This window comes from Sciurus vulgaris (genome assembly GCF_902686455.1).
Source record: "Sciurus vulgaris genome assembly, chromosome: 7".
In the NCBI taxonomy this organism is placed as follows: Eukaryota; Metazoa; Chordata; class Mammalia; order Rodentia; family Sciuridae; genus Sciurus; species Sciurus vulgaris.
This window is the reverse complement of record NC_136467.1, coordinates 34538721-34558720: the sequence shown is the minus strand read 5'-3', so window position 1 is coordinate 34558720 and position 20000 is coordinate 34538721. Positions and strand designations below refer to the sequence as shown.

Sequence of the window (20000 nt, the reverse complement as noted above, 5' to 3'; positions counted from 1 at the left end):
AACACAACAACTGATATATTCTTATGGTAGGTGGAAGAAATTCTTTAAAGATACATAAGAGGAAAGAGAATGTCTCAAACAGTCCAACACCATGATTAATCATCTCCTTTTCCTCCCAATCTGATAGCTATGAACACAACTCTACCCCAAGGTTCATTCAAATCCCAGTAAAAAAGAAAACCAGGCTAATGAGTTTGCACATGTGTTCAAAACACAATTCCAGAAGTAAATGAGTCATTTATAGCAAAGAACAGTTTTTCAGTAAAGTTTCCCTAGTCATTAACAAGAATCAAGTATGAAAAAGGTTTTTTAACTACACAAAAAAGATAAACATGTATTATATAAAAAACATCAACATGAAGATATGTAAGCACATTAAAGAAAAATGTGTCAATATACATGTTCATATATATACATGTATCCTTCCTTTTCATAAGCAATAGAAAACACTTTTTCAAACGATTTTCACTCATCAGAAATACTTTGTATATATGGATAATGAGATTTATGTAAACATGTATGATTCTTACAAACTACTGTGAAGAATAAGAAGAAACTTTTCTCACAGTTCATTAAAGATCTCTATTCCTCTTTCTTTTCCATTCCACAGCAATCAAGGGATTATGGGGGAATATTGAGGAGATCTTGCAGTATTATTGACATTAATAACATAATAACACTATTCAGTGTAGTTTTAGGTGCCAGCAATAAAAATTAACAGGCTGCTACTAAATAAACAAAAAGAACACTAGACTAGACTAGCTTGCAAGGGTATCCTATAGCACACACTGCAATTCTTTTACAGGAAACCCTGGGCAGAGCTAGAAGCAAAAGGTTCAATTTTTACAAAATCATACACACACTTGAATTAACACAGTAAGAAAGACCCAATTTCATGAACACTATGTTTCCAAGCCCATTCTGGTCTAAAGGCAGTCTTCAGGTGGAGTGTTTTTCTACCCCAGTCTGATGGGTTTTGTGATACTTCACAATTCTTAAACTGGACACACAATTCGTCTTTGAGGCAACCAAGGAAGTTTAAACAGAATAGAAAAATGTAATTCATCTTTATGCTATGTGAAATTTTCAAAAAAACACACAACTGATATCCTGCTACCAACATTATTAATAAACAAAAATACTATCAACCACAAATTGAAATCTAAGACATGCCCTCCCCTCCACTGCACCCCATCTTCCTGTGCTGGGAATCAAACTCAGGCCTTTGTGCAAGCTAGGCAAGCTCTCTATTACTGAGTCACAAATCTCATCCTGAAAAAGTCTTTTTTAAACAAAGAAAATAAATGCTGATTTTTAGTTTTAAAAGATAAAACATTAACCTTTTCAGTTTTTATCCGTAACTACGCAACTATATCCCATATTTAAGGTGGTTGTAAGTCTGTATCTCTTATAACACAGAGTTTTTCAATAGTTTTCAGGACACAAGAGTCAGCTAATGGAACAGAGGATACCAACTTGGAGGACTTCTATCTCTTCCACACTGCTGAACAGAGGTACAGGTCGCTCCTCCAGGAACTAATTCCCTTTCCTATTGCTTACGTGAAATATAACTATCTGCACACAAACTATACACAGGGAATTACACTTACTTTTGGATTAAGCGAAATAATAAGCAATAATAAACATCCCTATCTGTTCTAATACATGACAGTTGCTAAACCATTCATAAAACATGGTCCTGCAGATATCCCTTAGATGCTTTTCTTTGGTGATAAAAGTTTAATGGAATAGTACTATAGCATACAAGGAGGAATCACCTAAATCTGCATTTGCTCTAAGTAAATAGCTGCTTAATGGCCTGCAATTTCTTATGTGTAAAATCCAACTAGATTTGTGCTTTTAGAGTTTATATCGGTGGTAGAATAAATAAATTCATCTTTCATATTCTGCCTTTTTGTAACCCAACTGGGTTTTTGTAACCCAAATCATTGGCCAATGTCTCTCTTCTAATTTACCAATAAGAGGTCAGTCCTTGGACTCTATGGACTGGTTTATTCAAAATTTCAAGATAAATTATGTTATTATTAAATCTCGTAGGTTTTGTCCTTACCTATTAAAGTACTAACTGAAGTTTAATTTTTGACTTTCGGCAAGTCTTAAAATTATGAAGTCATCATGAACATGTAAGCTGTGCATGTTTATGTTTGGAACCTTTCCAAATCACGAAGTTAATTGATATAATATAAAAACAATATTGGCAATTTATCGAAGGTATATGATTTGAGTATTTTCAAAGAAAACTGGTAAGGTTCTGAGAAAAATATAAGACCTTAAGATATAATTTAGAAATATGTAAGTTATAGTTACTATTGCTCAAACCCTTACAATATGACAGACATTGCAATAAACAAATCATAACCTGACAAATTCAGCTACCAAGCACAGTTAGAAAACAGCTGCAATATATGCCTCCAAACACATGAACTTAATGTAGGGTCTCTATTCCACTCCCTGCACCCCATCACTAGAAAAAAATTTCCCATCAATATTCATCTTTCAACAAGGGGCTGATAGACCGTAGGCCTGGGAGGCAGATATTCCGCTAGGGAGTGCCTTGGGAGACACTCTCTCCCAGCCTCTAAGAGTTTTAACTCTGGCTGCACAGGTACTCAAACCCAGCACTAGACCTACGGAGTCAGTCTTCAAAGGTGGCATCTGGGTTTTTTTTTTGTTTGTTTGTTTTTGTTTTTTAATTTTTATTAGATTATTTTTAGAGCAGTCCTAGCTTCACAGCAAATGTGAATAGAAAGTACAGAATTTCCCACATATCCACTGCCCTGCGATCCATGCATACCCCTCGCCCCCAATAGCAATATTTCTCACAGAATGGTACATTTGTTACACTTAAGGAACCTAGAATGACATGTTACCATTGCCCTAGGTCTACAAGTTTACATTAGGGTTCCCTTTTATTTTGTGGGTTTGAACAAATGTTTAGTGATATGTACCCCATGTCAGAGTATCATAGAGTAGACTCACTCCCTTAAAACTCCTATGGCGCCATTCCCCTCCCCCATCTTTTTTATTCCCCCCAGTACTGGAGATTGAACCCAGAGTTGCACACAATATGCTAGGCAAGTCCTCTACCACTGAGCTATATTCACAGTCCATGTCTCTCTATCTTGAAGAAGCTGAACAAAGATTCTGACCCTGAAGCAGAGTGATACCTAGGTCAGCTAACAGAATAGTCCCAGAAAAACACCATCTGCCTTCACACACCAAGTTCTTCACCTTTCAGTTTTCTATTTGGCAAGATCACATCCAATGGCATACACTCACTTTTCATCTCTTTCAAAGACTCAGATACAAAAGCCAACATAATGAGGTAGGATTTCAACTGTTAAGACTTTCCACTTAAAATCCTTTGTTTAAAATGACCAATAAGCCAGGTATGGTGGAACATGCCTGAAATCTCAGCAACTTGGGATGCTGAGGCAGGAGGATCACAAGTTTGAGGTCCACCTGGGCAAGCAAACAAGACCCTGTCTTAAAATTTAAAATAAACAGGGTTGGGGGTGTAGCTTAGTCCTAAGAGCGTCCCTGGGTTCAATCCCCAACATATTATGAGAAGGTTGAGGGAAAAAAAAAAAAAAAAAAAAAAAAACCACAATTAACAGACGGGTTAAATTAAAATGTATTCGACAAAACTTTAAAGACAATTACATTTGAGTCTATTTTGAGAAAGAAATCATCAAATGGAAAGACACAGACCTTATACTGTACCACCTAAATTTCTGATTCTTGAATTTGATGACAAGCAACTTTTGGGTAATTTGAAAAACAAATTTCAAAATAGCTCAATTTTTAAACACTGATCTATCTGAGGCAACAGTGTTTCAATTCAATTTTAAGTTTTTCATTCCTGGTGGATGACTAACAAACTAAAGTAAAACAAAAGAGAAAACTATCAACAAAGTCTTTGTTCACCTTGCGGGGCGGGGAGCGTTGCTGGGTAATCTTAAAGGTCTTGCTTTACTTAAAATACGCATACACATAAATTAATGCTACTTAAGGGGGAAATTATGGCGCATCAATGAGAAATGTGGAGATTCAGAAACAGGAACATTAGGAATTATGTGTGTGAAATCGGCCCTGAGGCATGCCTCCCAAAAGGGTCACCTTACACTTTAAGCCAGTGTCCACTGGCTTAAAAAATGCTAAAACCCTAGCCCTTTATTCCTCCCCTTCCAAGTGTCCAAATTTTTCTACTTCTCTTGGCTTCATTAGTGAAATTCTACCATTTATGGTTCTAAGAATGAACAGGCATCTTCTTTTAAAATGTAAATTATCTCAGAAAGCAGTGTAAATAATCATTCACACATTAAAGTCATTCAGTCAAACTGATCTGCTCATTACTTAACTGCTTTGTTGTAGGTTTGAGGAACTAGGAATTTCAGTTCCAGAGAAAGAAAAAGTAGGCAGGAAGCATAAAACATTTTATTTGTATTATTATACTACAAAGGAGTATTTGGATATCATCATGGAATTAGGAATAAAAAATGCTAGGTGCAAAAGGCACCAAGAAATAAAAAACACGAGTCTAAAACCCAACCATGGACACAGAAGTGCATCCCTTCCACTCTGCTGCACAGGCTCCAAACAGGGCTGAGAAGAGATTATCCCTCAAGAGTATCACCAATGCTTGGTCCAGAAGTAGTTAATGAACAGAACACAAACAATACACAATAAATAATGAGAAAAACCAAGAAGATAGCAAATGAATAATACCGTTCAGTATTGACATTCCATATCCATGGATTCAACCAAGCACATAGAAAACGCTTAGGGGAGGAACTGGCATTTGTATGAACATGTATGGATCTTTTTTTTCTTGTCATTATTCCTTAAACAATGCAGTATAATAACTACTTACACAGCATTTACATTGTACTATAAATTATAAGTAATCTGAGATGATTTATAGTATGCAGGAGGATGTACATAGGCTATATGCAAATGTAAAGGGCTTGAAGTTACTCAGATTTTGGTATATATGGGGGTCTGGGAACAAAACCCCTCAGACACTCAGGGACAACTATACTTACAAAAACAAAATAACATTTTAAGCTAAATGGCATTTCCATCTCTTCATTCCCTAAAACTGATCTCTATTCTGCTCCATTAAATATACCACATAAATAAATTAGATTATCTAGGCACCTGCAAGAAATAACAAAACAAGGAAATGAAAACTAATGAAAAGCATCTGCCAAGAAAACCATGAATGATGTCAAAAACAGACACTAGTGAAGCTACTGTGACCAATTAAAAGTTTATAAGATATCCAGAATGCCTCAGGGTAACTCTGAAAGGTGCTAAATTCAGAAAGACAGGTCACTTTATTTTAATGATCAAACATACTCACTGTGCAAATTTTGCTAAACAAATTAAAAGTAGACTTCCAATTAAAATAGACTGAACACACACTATTAGCTCTGCTCCCTACAAAAACTACACTAAAATAATGGAGAGTGCATATGAATCTGTATATGTACACATGCACTCCATACACACACACATTATTCCTCTGACACAAGGGAAGGGAGAATGAATGGAACTGACACCAGCAAAATTTCAGAAAGCAGACAGTAAAAAGGCAGGAGATAAGAATGAATACTTTTAGAAATTGACCAAATTATGCTATGTGCATGTAGGAATATATCAGAATGTATTCCAATTTTATATATAACTACAATACAAAAATTTTAAAAACAAAAGGAAGATCAATAGAATAGACAAAAGGTGTCAGGTGAGGGATGAGGGAATGGAAAGAAGAATACTGGGAATACTGGGAAATGGAAAGAGGAATACAAGGAGCAAATGATGTTATATGCATTTATGAATGTATCAAAATGAACCCCACTATTATATGTAACTATAATTCACTAATTTAAAAAAGGAAATATTAGGAAAAAATAAAAAGAGTGAGTGCATTTACATTTATGCTTTCTTTGCAACTTCTCCTATGGATAGGAATCCACTTCTCTGTAAGACTTGGGAGAAGTGAAATTTTTAATTTATTTTGAGGCCCAATGATGAATTGGCTTTGCAAGATGGGAGGATTTCTGGTTAAAACCAAGCCAAGGAAAGCAATCTGGGGTCAAACACGTTAACAGTGGCCCAGAAAAGCATGACCTGCCCTGAACAAAAGTTTACAGTATTATGTTTATTATATTATCCTTAACATTCAAGAACATATTAAAACTCTTCCTGTAACCCCAAATTTCTACATGGATTTTACTATAGTCATTTTCAATTGTAATAGGCTAGGTATTGCTGAAGTTTCCTGAATACATCATTCAAAAGTCCTTTTTCATCAATGAAGATTTACATACCAACTCTAGCTTATAACTTGGCCTATCTCCATTTGTATATTATTTTTATAAATGATATATAATACTTCATCAATTTTACTCATATATACATATGTATGTATGTGAGTATCTTAATAAAGTTTATCTCTAAGAGTAAAATTCATACATAACTTTAGGGAAAAAAAACTTTTTACCTTCTCAGCATGGGTGGAAAACAAACAAATGGGGATAAAAATAATTTCAGAACACACAGAATATATTTAAAAAATACTACTGAGATCTAAATTTGTAAAATACTGTGAAAATATAAATTCCTTTACATTCCATGATTTAAAAAAAAAAAAAAAATCATACCATGGACTAAGGGAGTAACTCAACCACTGAAATAATTTTTAGAAATGAAAATTTATCTTCTTTTCATCCAATTCTTTTTTTTATTCACCCTGAACAGCAAGGTAGGGTATAAGTGTGTGAAGAAGTGAAATCTCTTGAAAAGATGGAGAAGTAACTATAATTGTTAGATAATAAAGAGGCTGGCATTTTTTAAGTATCTTTTTTAAAAATGCTAAGCACCACTCCCATTAAAATGTATTTTTAAACAAAGGAAAAAAGAAAAATAGAAAATTTATCTGGTGGGAACACTTTAAAAAACAAACTTATTTCAAAAACCATAAGCAGCAAACTTCTGGAGACTCACACATTCTCTGCAAACTATTTGCCTAAAATGAATTGTGAGATTTGATTCACACAGGCTTTCTGTGCTACAAAAGATAGCTTATTACAGCATTCCTGCTTGACGTATTTTAAACTGCTGACATATGGAGGAAAATATAAATGAATACAACAAACAGGTCATGATAACACTCAGGTTAAGTTTCCTCTGTGGAAATAACTAGACTGATACAAGGAATCAGGCTCACCTTCAAAAGAGGTTAAAATGGCATATTTACAAATGAAAAACATAATAAATAAGAAACAGTTTGGCTGATAAGTAGAAAGGTGATTTTTGTCTTGAGATTTAACTCTTTAGAATATAAGAGCAAAAATAATCCTAATAACTTTTCTAACAGTTTAGAGCTTTTATGTAATTGTTAGAGTGTATGTAACTGAACAAATATTAAAATTGCAATCAGACACGTCATTTATCCATGTATTCATTATGGATGAAAAATTCTGCATAAAAAATCTCTGCATAATCCAGTGTTTTCACAGACTCTTGTGTTGACTGCATTCGATCTCTAAGGGCTCCAAATGTTAGTATATTGTGCTACAAATATACTGATGATAAATTCTTTCCAAGTTTGCTTTTTGTGTTTGCAGTGCGGGAGACTGAACCCAGGGTCTTATAACCTTGAACAACTAGACAAATGCTCTACTCTACCACTGCTCTATCACAAGCACTCCGCCACCACTGTCCAAATTACTGGAGGAAAAGAACAGAATGGCCACCCCAGCTCCAGCTTTTGTGAGATATACTAAATACCACTCATGTAGAGTCAGGTTCTCAAATCCCTGTGCCCCATCATGACCAAAGTTTAGATGGGGGAATGGGAGAGGCAAGAAAAGGGAAGAGAATAACAGGGCAAAACTTCTGACAGCTGGAAAATTAAAACGGTGTCAGTAACATCTTTAATTCTGTTCAGGAATAAAAGATGTCAACAATAGGAGGGGAAGAAAGTGTAAGTAAAACCACAGCCTTATTATGAATTCAGTATGTTTAACAACATATTTTCTATTTTCTATTAAGAGTAATTAGACTATCCCTCTTCATTTGATTAACCCTGACAAGGATTTGAAATTTTTTAATGGCTACATATTTTAGGTGAGAAAAATGTGTCTAAGCAGATTTTAAAGTACACAATTTATTTTGAAATTGACTTCTCCCTTTCATATCTAACACTCAACCCTAAAGTAGTTTTTTATTCCAAAACAGAAAAATAATTCAAAGATCTGGTTCCAGTTCCTCTACTGACCTTTGGATAGAGGAAAAACACATTAAGTGGTAAATTCCCAAGGAGTTAGCAGTCTGGCAAAATGTGTGAGAAAGGGCCAGTAAGAAAGGGATACTGTCTTCACAATTATGTCAAGATGGTTACTCAGAAGTTACTTTAAAGTGTCAAGTTTAGTGCTTTCAAAACACCACTGATGCAGGGACAAGAAAAGATAATTCCTACATTTTGAAACCAAAAGTAGGAAAGACAGAAAAGAGAAAGCATTTCATGACTACTTAGAAATGAGACCATATCATGAGCTAGGGATGTAGTTGAATGCTAGAGCACTTGCCTAGCAAGCACCCCACCCTCAAATTAAAAAAAAGAAAAGAAAACCATATCATTCTTCAATTTGCTCAAGAGAAAAGGAGACATTATTACAGAAACAGGGCCAAGGAATAAGGTTTTGCTTATATTCTCCCTTCAAGCCCAGCCTACTTTCAGCCAGCAAGCAATGTGATCCATAGGCAGTTCCAATTTAAGTGAAAGAATTCTTAACTTGGAAATTCTGCATTCCCCCCAGGCTGTGAACTCCTAAAGGGGCAAAACCACGAAACACTCATTTCTGTTCTGCTCTCACACTTAAGTTTCATAACCTTTCATAGAAATGTAATATGTTCCCCACACCCCCGCCCCTCTCTTTTACTTAAGACCTTGAAATATTTCTACAGGAAGTTAACCTGCTGTTTCTAAGAATTTGGAATTAATTCTCAGGACAATGGCAGGCAGAAGTAGCAACCACTTGGGAGAGAGGGTGGATTATACATACATACACATGATTTCTTTAACTGGAGAGAATGGAGAGGGAAAATTAGGTACATAAATAAGCCAATCCTGTCTAATGTATCTTAGAAAAGAGGGATAAGAAACATAAATGCACAAGAGAGTAGAGGGAAATAAATCAAAATTACTTTTTATGAAAAGTGCTTTAGGCAAAGACCTATGTTAGTGCTTTATGGGAAGAAAAAAAGAAGTTCTTTTTGTGAAGGAACTAACAGCAATCCAGGTGAAGAAACGATAAAAGCATGAGAAAAATAAAAATCAAACAACAATACAAGAGTTTAGCAGCTGTTCAATACAACAATACAAGAGGCTCTTTCACAGGACAGCACATGATTAATTACCAAACCAATGGCACAAACAAGTTCAGAGGAAGAAAAAAACATTCTGAAAGTTGGATTTGAGTTAGACACTGAAAGCCTGAGAGGAATCATGTGGCTGGGAAAAGCAAAATACAGAGATTACATGATCATAAACTTTAAAGGACAGACAACTCATGATGTACTTTACTAGATGACCAATTTGGTTGCTAAGGGAAGTATCAGATAGAGGTATCAGAGCTCAAATAATGGCTTGCAGGCATACCTAAAGCCCAGAGGACCCATCTAAAATGTGAACTGGTTAAAACTCCAGGTTCTGCTACTATAAGCCCTTTATCTTCTTCAAACTGAACTAAAATATTCTATTACTCATATGGCATGGCAGTCTTTTCCAACTAAGTAAAAATTAAGTCACTGGACAGGATTACCTTTTTAAATCCTTTTTTAAGCTAAAGGGTAGATGGAGAGACAGGTGGGTAAAGACATTCCTTCTGGATCTATGTCCTTGGAATTTTAAATTGCACATAATATATCCAAATTAAATTATTCCCAGTTTCCAAGTCACATATTAATCTCCACTGTTTTATGGGTAGTGTGTCACAATTTCTATTTCTTCTACATGTGGATGATTAAAATTATTTACTAAACCTAGTAAGAATCAGTATTATAATCTAAAAGACAAACCTTGGAAAGTGAAAATAGACATAGATGAACAAATAAATAAATAAAACACACTAGACAGCAATGCTATCAAATTGGATTTCTGAGACCAGAACCAAACACAAGGAAGGCAAGAAGACTTTGGCACATTCCACTTTCTGATAAACACTTTTATCACCAGAACACTGATGAAGAGAGCCTACACTCTGACAGCCTTATTCATAACTTAGGGGAAAAAATGGTTCGGACATTCCTGTGTGGGCAAAAACAATGCTCTCAATTCTCAGACAAAATCAACACGTGGGAACAACTTTTAGATGCCAGAGGAAAATTTGAGCAACTCTAACTCAGAATGCACATTCACTCATGATTCCAAAGGTTTAGGAACTTTCATGCTTATTTTCCCACTCTAAGAAATATATGCAGACTTATCAGCTACAGTAAAACCAGCTTGATCCTAGAAATAGAGGAAGCAAATATTTTCATTCTTATTTTGCAATCTGAGAATAGATGAAGACAGGAAGTGACTTCCTCAAGACATTCACAGAGTCAAAAGAAAAGTAAACATAGATCTGCTGACTTTATTTTTTTTTTTAAATATCTATGGTTTCAACTAAATCTTACTATATTTTTTTCCTTAAAGGAAAGAGCCCTACTGTTTTAACACACTAAGTGTGTAAACAACTTCAAGCAGCAGTATCCCCAAGTACCTAGAGCCAGCATGCAGAATCCAGAAGACACCCTAAAATTCTTTAAAATCAAACTGTGAGCCTGTCACTTATCATTCAAATAACTAAAGAGATAAAATCAACCTAAGAACAGAAAATCAAGACTCTTCATTAAAAAACATAAACCTTAAAAAGAAATATTTCTCCAAAAATATCTGAGATTCAAATTGTCAACAGATAAAATGTTAGTACAAAATGTAAACTGCAATTTTCACTGGCAACAATGAAAAAATATTTAATACAAAGATTTAAAACAAATACACAAAGACAAGATTAGACCTTGGGTCAAAACCACATGATTTGGTAACAGACCTATTGTTCCATAAGCCAAAGATAACATTAAAGTCAAGCCATTTCCATAGTATTTTTTAACTACAATCATTCTCTAAAAATGCATTTGTTATCCGACACTTATGGTTATCTATTATTTCCATCTTTTAAGAATTTGGCAAATCAGTGTGGAATTCTTTTATCCACTTAATATAAACCTATACTTTTTCAAAAGAACACAGACTTTCAAGGATGCCCATTAGTTTTTGAAAACAGTGCTGTTTGGGCTCCTACGGTTGTCTTTATCTATCTGAGGTTCAAGAACAGAAAGAACAGGTTTGGATGGTACACAGGAGAAAGAATGCTGAACAGGAAGCCTTAAAAGCCAGGCTTTAATACCTGTAATTCCAGCTACTCAGGAGACTGAAGAGGGAGGATTCCAAGTTCAAGGATAGCCTTAGCAATTTAGTGAGACCCTTTCTCAAAAAAATAAATAAAGGGCTGGGAATTTAGTTCAATGAGAGGGCTTGCCTAGCACACATAGGTCCTGGATTCAATCCCCAGTATCACAAAAAATAAATTAATTAATAAACAGTAAAAAGGGCTGAAGATACAGCCAGTGGTAAAGCACTCCTGGGTTTAATCAATCGCAAGTACCAAAATAAGCTAAAGAAAAAAAAAAAGGAAAGAAAGCCAGGTGCAGAGGTGCACGCCTATAATTCCAGCTACTCAGGAGACTAAAGAAGAGGATTGCTTGACCTTAGGGGCTGGAGGTCAGCCCCGGCAACACAGTGAGACCCCCACCTCACAAAAAAGAGGAATAAGAAGTAGGGATGGGAGAGAAAAGAGATGTGAATGAATACACAGAAATACATACAACACATAAATATCATACATTATTTATTAATTATGTCTATAAAGAAAGAGTAATCTGGGAAGCAAAGGTGATGTTATAACACATTACCTCCAAGAATTATACTAAGTATTCAGTTAGTATAGAAACATTTATATTAAATGGTTTAAAGGGGTTTTTTTGTTGGTCAAAAGCTCTGACAGGTAACACAAACAGGAAACCGTCCAATTTTCCCAATGTTTTACTCATTTCACATGAAACCAATCTATAAAGACCACTGATATGTACCCCAACCCAACGAAGTGAATTTTTTAAAAAAACCTTAAAATTACTGCAGCTATTATATAGCACTTTAGTATGTTGCAAATCTAAATGGCACCTTGGCCTTGCTATGTCTTGTAAACCAATAACTTTAAAGCCTCTGTTACATTACTCTCAACTCCTTTTTTGCTCTATAGATCAGTTTTAATCTTCTCACACTGGTATTTGAGGTCTTCTAGAAGCTCGCTGTATTCCATAAGGTCCCTAAAAATCAGGCCATTCCGTCTCCTCATGACTTCCTGTGAAGGTCATATTTCTAATAGTTTCCCTTTACTGTTGTAGGTGCCCTAAGTAAAGCTAATTAGGTCCTCCTCAGTGGGCATACTAGGTCTGATTAAAAATTAGACCCTCATAGAAAGAAAAGATAGAATAACTACCCTCATCTGAAAAGCCATGAAAGAAAATGAATCTTTACTAACAAACAGATGAAAATAAATCTATTTTCCCAAACTAAAAGTATTTATTTCCCACATTGTTTCTGCCTTACTTGCAGGCTCACAAATTAATAGCTACAGTTTCCCACAACATACTTCCTTAAATTGTACTCAGACACAGATTTCCGGTGTACAACTCCGGTAACACAGATAAGCAACATCAGCATATCACCCAATCTAAGGTCAGTAGTGGAACAGGGAAATATGAGAGTACTCAGTCACATGATGGCTATCCTACAGGACCCACTCCTGAAGAGGAAAGAAGAGTCACTCTGATAAGTAGCAGGCCCTCACTAATGATACTAAGCAACCAGAGAACCAAAATGAAAAGGAAATGTAGGTAGGTGGGAAATTAAGTACAAAAGAGAATACAACTTAAAACTTCTATATTGTCATAATAGCTACTAGGACACTAATAAATTATATCATATATTCAGATATACAGTCACTGCTTAGAATTAAAGTGACCTGCTAGTACGTACAATCTACTGTGGAATAGCATCACTAAAATCTACTCAAATTCCATTTTGCTTTGTACTTGCAAAGAAAAAGGTTTACTCAATACAACTACTACAAAGCTTACTTAACATATGTTGTCCTCAAAAGTTCTTTCGTATAAGGTCAAATTAAAAAATCATCTATTAAATAAAAAGATGCTGTCTGTAAATTAATATACTCATAGAAAGTTAAATTCCTATGCTTCCTCAATTTAAATTTTGGTAAGTTAAAGGACTAAGCTATTCCTTTTAACCTTGGATACTATCTCAAGTCTGCTTTGGGTAACACAAGTTGATTGCCTAGAAGCAACAGAATCACAGAAATAGATAAAAACTTGCTTTATTTTCAACCATTCCATAATGAATCAGACATTTAATGAACGCATGTTAAACATGATGGGGAAAGAAGAGAGTAGGCACAGTGATTAATATTAGACTTAATACTAGACTAATATTAGTACATTAAGTACATTTAGTACATTGGTCAATCCTGTAGTTTAGGGACATAAAGAACTTTTAAAAATGAAAGGGGCTGTCCAGATTGCCTGAGTTATCCCATATTCTACAGATGAAAAAAACTGAAGCCCAGGGAGGTTGAGTACATGACTCAAGGTCACAAAAGAAGCAAACTGGGGCTCAGTGGTTGAGCGCTTGCCTAGCACTATGAGGCACTAGGTTCAATCCTCAGCACCAAATAAAAATAAACAAAATAAAGGTATTGTGTCCAGCCACAACTAAAAAATATTAAAAAAAAAGCAGCAGCAAACAAATTGATTCTCAAACATCTACACACCAATTTCTGAGATTGAGAGGAAAGACTCAGACATCTGGTCAAATACTACATAATTAAGTCAATTCAGAAAATAATTCTAATATTGTCTTCACTGTCTCTCACCCTAAAACACATTCAGTGTGTCTCTTTTCTCCTTCCCTCTCTGGGAGAGGAAGCAAGTCTTGAGAAAGGATAAGAGGGAAATGTTAGGAAGGGTAGGAAAAGAAAAGAAAGGTTTAAGAATTGCGTGGTCTGGTAGACCATTTAGCCCATCTCATAGAGTGCCTGCCTCTCATGCTGGAGGCCTGGGTTCGAATCCCCAGCACTCTGGGATTGTGGAAAGAACAAACAAACAAACAAAGAATTGCATGGTCTGAATGTGTCCTTCCAAAATTTCTACGGAAGCATAACTATTGTGATGGTATTAAGAGGTAGGTAGGGCCCTCAGGAGGTGATAAAATTCTCATGAACAGTGTTAGTGCCCTCATAACAGAGATTGAAGGGAGCTGCCTTTTCCCTTCCTCCATGGAAGGACACAGCAACACCCCTTCCACCATGTGGAAAGGCAGCATGAACATGACATCCTGGAAGGAAAAAGCAGCCCTCACCAGACTTACTGACCCCCTGACTTTCACTTCAGCCCTCCAGAACTGTGAGTAATAAATGTCTATTTTTATAAATTACACATTCTAGGACATTTGTTATAGCAGCAAGAACAACTAAGAACAAGGATTTTTCTTTTCTGTGTTTTGTTTTATGTGTTGTGTTGTGTTGTATTTTGTTTTGTTTTGTTTAGTACCAGGGATTGAACCAGGGGCACTTAACCACTAATCTACATCCCCTGTCCTCAGGGCCTCACTAAGTTGCTGAGGCTGGCTTAGAACTCTTGATCCTCCTGCCTCAGCCTCCCAAGTCACTAGGATTACAGGCATTTTTAATCCTCCTTTGCTACTCTTTTTCTTCAACTTGAAATACCAGAACCATTATATGTAAAATGAAAAAAATAAAGCTCTAGATAGCTAACACAAAGCAAGGACTCCAAACTATTCATCTCTACACCTTCAACATCTTGCAATACAGTACACATTCAAATATATAATAAATTCTTGTTTGATTAATAGTGAATACTTGCACTGTTTTTAAAGATAGCTTCTGTTTTAAATAAGAATGCAAGGAATTGGGGAAAATGTTTTAATACTGAATACAAGACTAAACAAAAAACTAGTTTATATTTTAACTTAGAATGATAGATAGATCCCACTGTGCAGTTCTGCAGCCAGGTTCATGAGCTCTACAACCAACCTGCCAAGGTCAGGTGCCTGCTCCATCACCAACTAGCTGCGAAACTTTGGCCAAGTTATTTAACTTCTCTCTCGAAGCTTAACATTTCCCACTGTAATGCTGGAATAATAATAAATACTTTATATCGTTCTTACAAATATTAAATGAGATAATCCATTCAAAGTACTTCGCACAGATTCTTAAACATTAACTATTAGTGGGGCTGGGGAGATAGCTCAGTCAGTAGAATGCTCACCTTGCAAGCACAAGGCCCTGGGTTCGATCCCCAGCACCACAAAAAAATAAATAAATAAATAACTATTAGAGTATATAATGTATACTACAAATTTAATTGTGAAAAGCAACAAATTCTCTAACTGGCATAAAATGATAAGGTCCTGGGTGCTTTAAAAGATTACACTGGCCTCTGTCAGCATCAGTACTAAAGAATTACCTGCTTTGTAAATCATGGGTGTTTTTAACTAAATGCAACTAAATATAAAGTAGATTTTAAATCAGTCTTTCTCATGATAAAAGTTTACTGCCAAAATTTCATTATTCTGAAAGACCAACCTGTAACTATCATTTCTCCTTAAGTAAAACATTTTACAGCCAGAAGTAATATTCAAAACACTTAATGCCCATTCAGAACAGACATAAACCACTACCCATGACCAGTGACTGCAGAATGGCAGGGCAACATCCCCACTTATCCTAAGGGTCAAGAAATACTATTTGAGCTGGGCACAGCAACGCATGTCTGTAATCCCAGTGGCTTGGGAGGCTGAGGTAGGAGAATTACAAGTTCAGGGCCAGCCTCAGCAACTCAGTGAGGACAGGAACAACTCAGCAAGACCCATCTCAAAATAAAAAATATAAAAATAAAAGGAGTAGGGACATGGCTCAGTACTCCTGGGTGCAATTCCTAGTCCCCTATACCATCCCTTCAAAAAGGAAAAAAAAAAAAAAGAAATAATGTTTGTAATGGAAATGATGGTCCTCTTCTATGTTGTTTTCAAATACAAAATTGCACCATACTGGCATATAGTTCGTTGGCAAAACACAAAAATATACTCATTGTGCCATGCCACAAAAAGGGCAGACTATATGCATTTCATTCCACACATCAAGAGAGCTCACTACTCATCTCTGTCTCACCTCCAGGTCACAGCTGTATTCAGTGCCATCTAGGAGAGTCACTTTACACTGGACAGTTTTGGTCTTCTTGGTAGCTTTCTGAGAGGCCTTCTCTGCTTTCAGTTCATTAGTTTGCACTTCCTTGGTCTCCCTCTGGGCTGCTGCTTCATCTTCCTGTATTTCCTTCACTTCTTCTCTCTCCTTCCTTACTTCCTCAGTAGGCTGTCAAGAAAATAAAAATTAAGTACATGCTGAAGTTAACCAACTTGTAGAAGACAACATATTAAAAAGAAAATCTTTTTCTTTTTCTCCCCCCTCAGACGGGCTCTTGGTATTGTTGCCCAGAATGGCCCCAAACTCCTGGGCTCAAGTAATCCTCCTGCCTCAATTTCTCAACTACCTGCACTTATAAGCACATGCCACCAAGCCAACTTAAAAGGAAAATCTTTAAGAGTTGTAATCAGTATTAAAACTATCATAAGCCTAAGATTTTAAAAGACTTGAAAATTATGCTAAAAGGGAGACTTCCCCTCATCCTCCTTCTACTGCCAATTTTCTCATTTTGTCAAGTTGCTCACTTTGACATTAAATGAGTAAAAGAAAGTACATCCTAGAAAGTACAATTTAAATACCATGGAAATAATAGAATTTCCAATTAAAATCTCATACCACAGCAAAACCTAGACTTCATTAGGCAACTAAAATGTACACACACTACCTACTACTTACTACCCACTGAATACTTAAATAAATTAAAAAACAAAAAGAAAGAGAATACTGTTTAAAAGAAGAGGTAGCAGGAGTCTCAGAGTATTCGGCGTAACTTTAACAGGAACCTGCAGGAACCTTTTAACAGTCTGTGCAGTGGTGGTTTGGTTTTTTTTGTTTGTTTGTTTTGTTTTGTTTTGTTTTGTTTTGTTTTGTTTTGTTTTTGCTTGGTTTTATTATTTTGGAATTTTTTTTTAAAGGAATGACAGAAGACCAATCCAAGACCTATATTCCAAATACATTGAGCCCACGCAGTATCATAATGTAAGAAAACTGGAAATAATTCCAAACAAACGGACCTTTTTCCTTAAGTGCTTAGGTCCTCATCCCCAATCACTTGCTCTCACAAATACCTGGATCTCAGCATTACTCACTGAAGGTTTTTCTTCCTTGACTTCCACCTTAACCTCCTGGTATTTACTCTGAGCAGTTTCTTCAGCATCTCCTTTGGCCTGTCTCTCTTCTTCTGGGAGGGAATCCTCTTTATCTAAAATCTGTTCTTCCACAACAGCTTCAGTAGGCTCTTTTTTATCTCCTCCATCTTTGGCCACTACCAAGTTATAGGACTTCTGTTTCTTGAGCCATGGGGGTATGAATCGAGAAATACCCCTGCTCTCTGATGGATCCTTCTCTCTCTTCTGGCGGCGTGGACTGCTTTGGCTTTCAGCAGGAGGTTGTGGCTGGGAACCTTTTTCCTCCTCTGGTTCAGGCGACTGATTCTGCTGATTTTCTGCTACTACTTTAGCTTTCTCCTTGGTCGCATCTGCTCCCAACTGGTCAGAGTCCTTCTTCACTTCAGATGCGGAGCCAACTTCAGTAGTCATGGTCACAGCTTATACTGTAACAAAACAAAAGTCAAACAATATTATTTTATGAAGTCTCCCAATTTTAGCCTGTGGCAGGGGAAAGGAAAGGTTAAATAAAGCAGGGTGGGAAGAAGAATGACAAATGAAATGGAGAGAGCACAGGAAAAAAGGTTCATAAGCACAAGAGAAAATGGAGACTCTTTCCTACTTTTAGAATTCTCTAAAAGAATCATAGAACCAAAACTAGCATCACAATAGCACTAATTCTAAACAAGTAGAACTTAAAAAGGCCAAGATTTAAGAAAGACTGATTGCCAGGCACAGTGGCTCATGCTATAATCCCAGCTACTCTGAAAGCAGGAGGACCACAAGTTCGAGGCCAGCCTCGCAGCTTGAGACTCTGGCTCAAGATAAGAAGTAAATTTTAAAAAAGAGAGAGAGAATGTAACTGGAGATATAGCTAGTGGTAAAGTGCCCCATAATGGGGAAAATAAAAGGAAAGTGATTACTTGTATTTGGTTTCACCTACTTATAAACAATAACTGACCTCAAAAAATTCAATTTTTAAGAAAAACTACTTCTGTTTATTTGGTAGCCTTTACACTTTAACATGAAAATATCGTCAACAATGCTAGGAAGAACTGAGACACATTTCACTGCATTTTCATATATTAAAACCAAAACCTACAAAAAAATGCTAGGTATTACAAAAACATTTTAAATGCTGGGGGCTTGATTGTAAGAAAATTAAAGCTGAAACAAAAAGGTACTGTTTTAAGTTTTAATATTAAATCCTACAATCCATCATCACTATTCCAATACAAAAGCGTATCTGGGAAAGGTACTGCAACTATAATCAAAACTCACACCTTCATCAGACCCAACCTCAAACACATTTTTCTTTGTGTATTTGATTCTAAGAAAAATATCTGAAGGCCCTAATCCAAATGTAAGAAAAATATCAGAAGGCCCTAATCCAAATGAAATAAAGATAATATGGGTCAAAAACAATCTAATGATTGATCCTATCACATCTAATGAAAAGTTAAAATTAAATCTAAAAATAACCATGTGACTAAATATTACACAAGCAAAGAGGGTCTTTTCAAGTGCAGTGGTACCACCAGAAAAAAAGGAGAATAGGCAGGGCCCACAGGAGGGCAGATCACACTCCTCTCCTCTCTTGGTAATGATACAAGTACTCAACGTCCTGGCACCCTGGCCAATGGTTAATGTCACTGCTATCTTCCTAAGTGGTACAACTTTGGAAAGCAAAATAAAACAAAAATCAAAAAAACTAAACCACGCTTGTTTTAAAGCAAATTTGAGATATAATTCATATACCATAAAATTTATCCTTTTAAAGTACACAATTAGTGATTCTGAGTATATTCACCGATTATACAACCACTGCTACCAATTACAGAACATTTTCATCATTCCAAAAAGAAGTCCTGGACCCTTTGGTAGTCACTCTCCAATCCTCCCTCCATTCTGCATGGATTTGCCTATTCTGAATGCTGCAAATAAATGGAATCACGTGAGACATGCCAGTTTCACTTGGCATGTTTTCACAGTTCATCAACAATGCAGCATGTATCACTGCTGTATTTGTTTCCTGAAATATTACTCACATCTTCTGAAAATCACATCTAATAATGATAATATTCTACTATCCAGAATTTATATATATACATATATACATATACATATATGTGTGTATGTGTGTGTGTGTGTGTGGAATTTTTACAACTCAAGAATGAAGACAAAAAACCAATTTTTAAAATGGGTAAAAGGTTTTGAAGAGACATTTCTCCAAAAACGATATGCAAAAGGCCACTAAGCACATGAAATGATGTTCAACATTTTTAGTCATTAGAGAAGAATAAAGCAAAACAATTGTGAAACACTCCTCGAATTCACTAGGACAACTAATTAAAAAGACATATAGTAGAAAGTGTTGATGAGGATATGGAACATCTGGAATTCACACCATTACTGATAAGAACATAAAATGGTACAACTACTTGAGAAACCAGTTTGGCAA

At 35.7% G+C, this 20000-nt stretch overlaps 1 protein-coding gene across 15 annotated transcripts in view; it reads right to left on the bottom strand.

Moving 5' to 3' along the window:
- Positions 1-20000, bottom strand: part of EPB41L2 (erythrocyte membrane protein band 4.1 like 2) — a 193489-nt gene that overhangs the window by 87381 nt on the left and 86108 nt on the right. For 13 of the 15 annotated variants that reach the window (XM_079148171.1, XM_079148164.1, XM_079148177.1 and 10 more), the window contains 2 exons: positions 17501-17985; positions 16401-16601 (listed from right to left, as the gene is read on the bottom strand). In XM_079148171.1, coding sequence (XP_079004297.1) covers positions 16401-16601; positions 17501-17971 — 672 coding nt within the window. In that variant the 5' untranslated portion in view covers positions 17972-17985. The remainder of the gene's footprint in view (positions 1-16400; positions 16602-17500; positions 17986-20000) is intronic. The other 2 variants (XM_079148176.1, XM_079148168.1) reach the window with 1 other exon arrangement.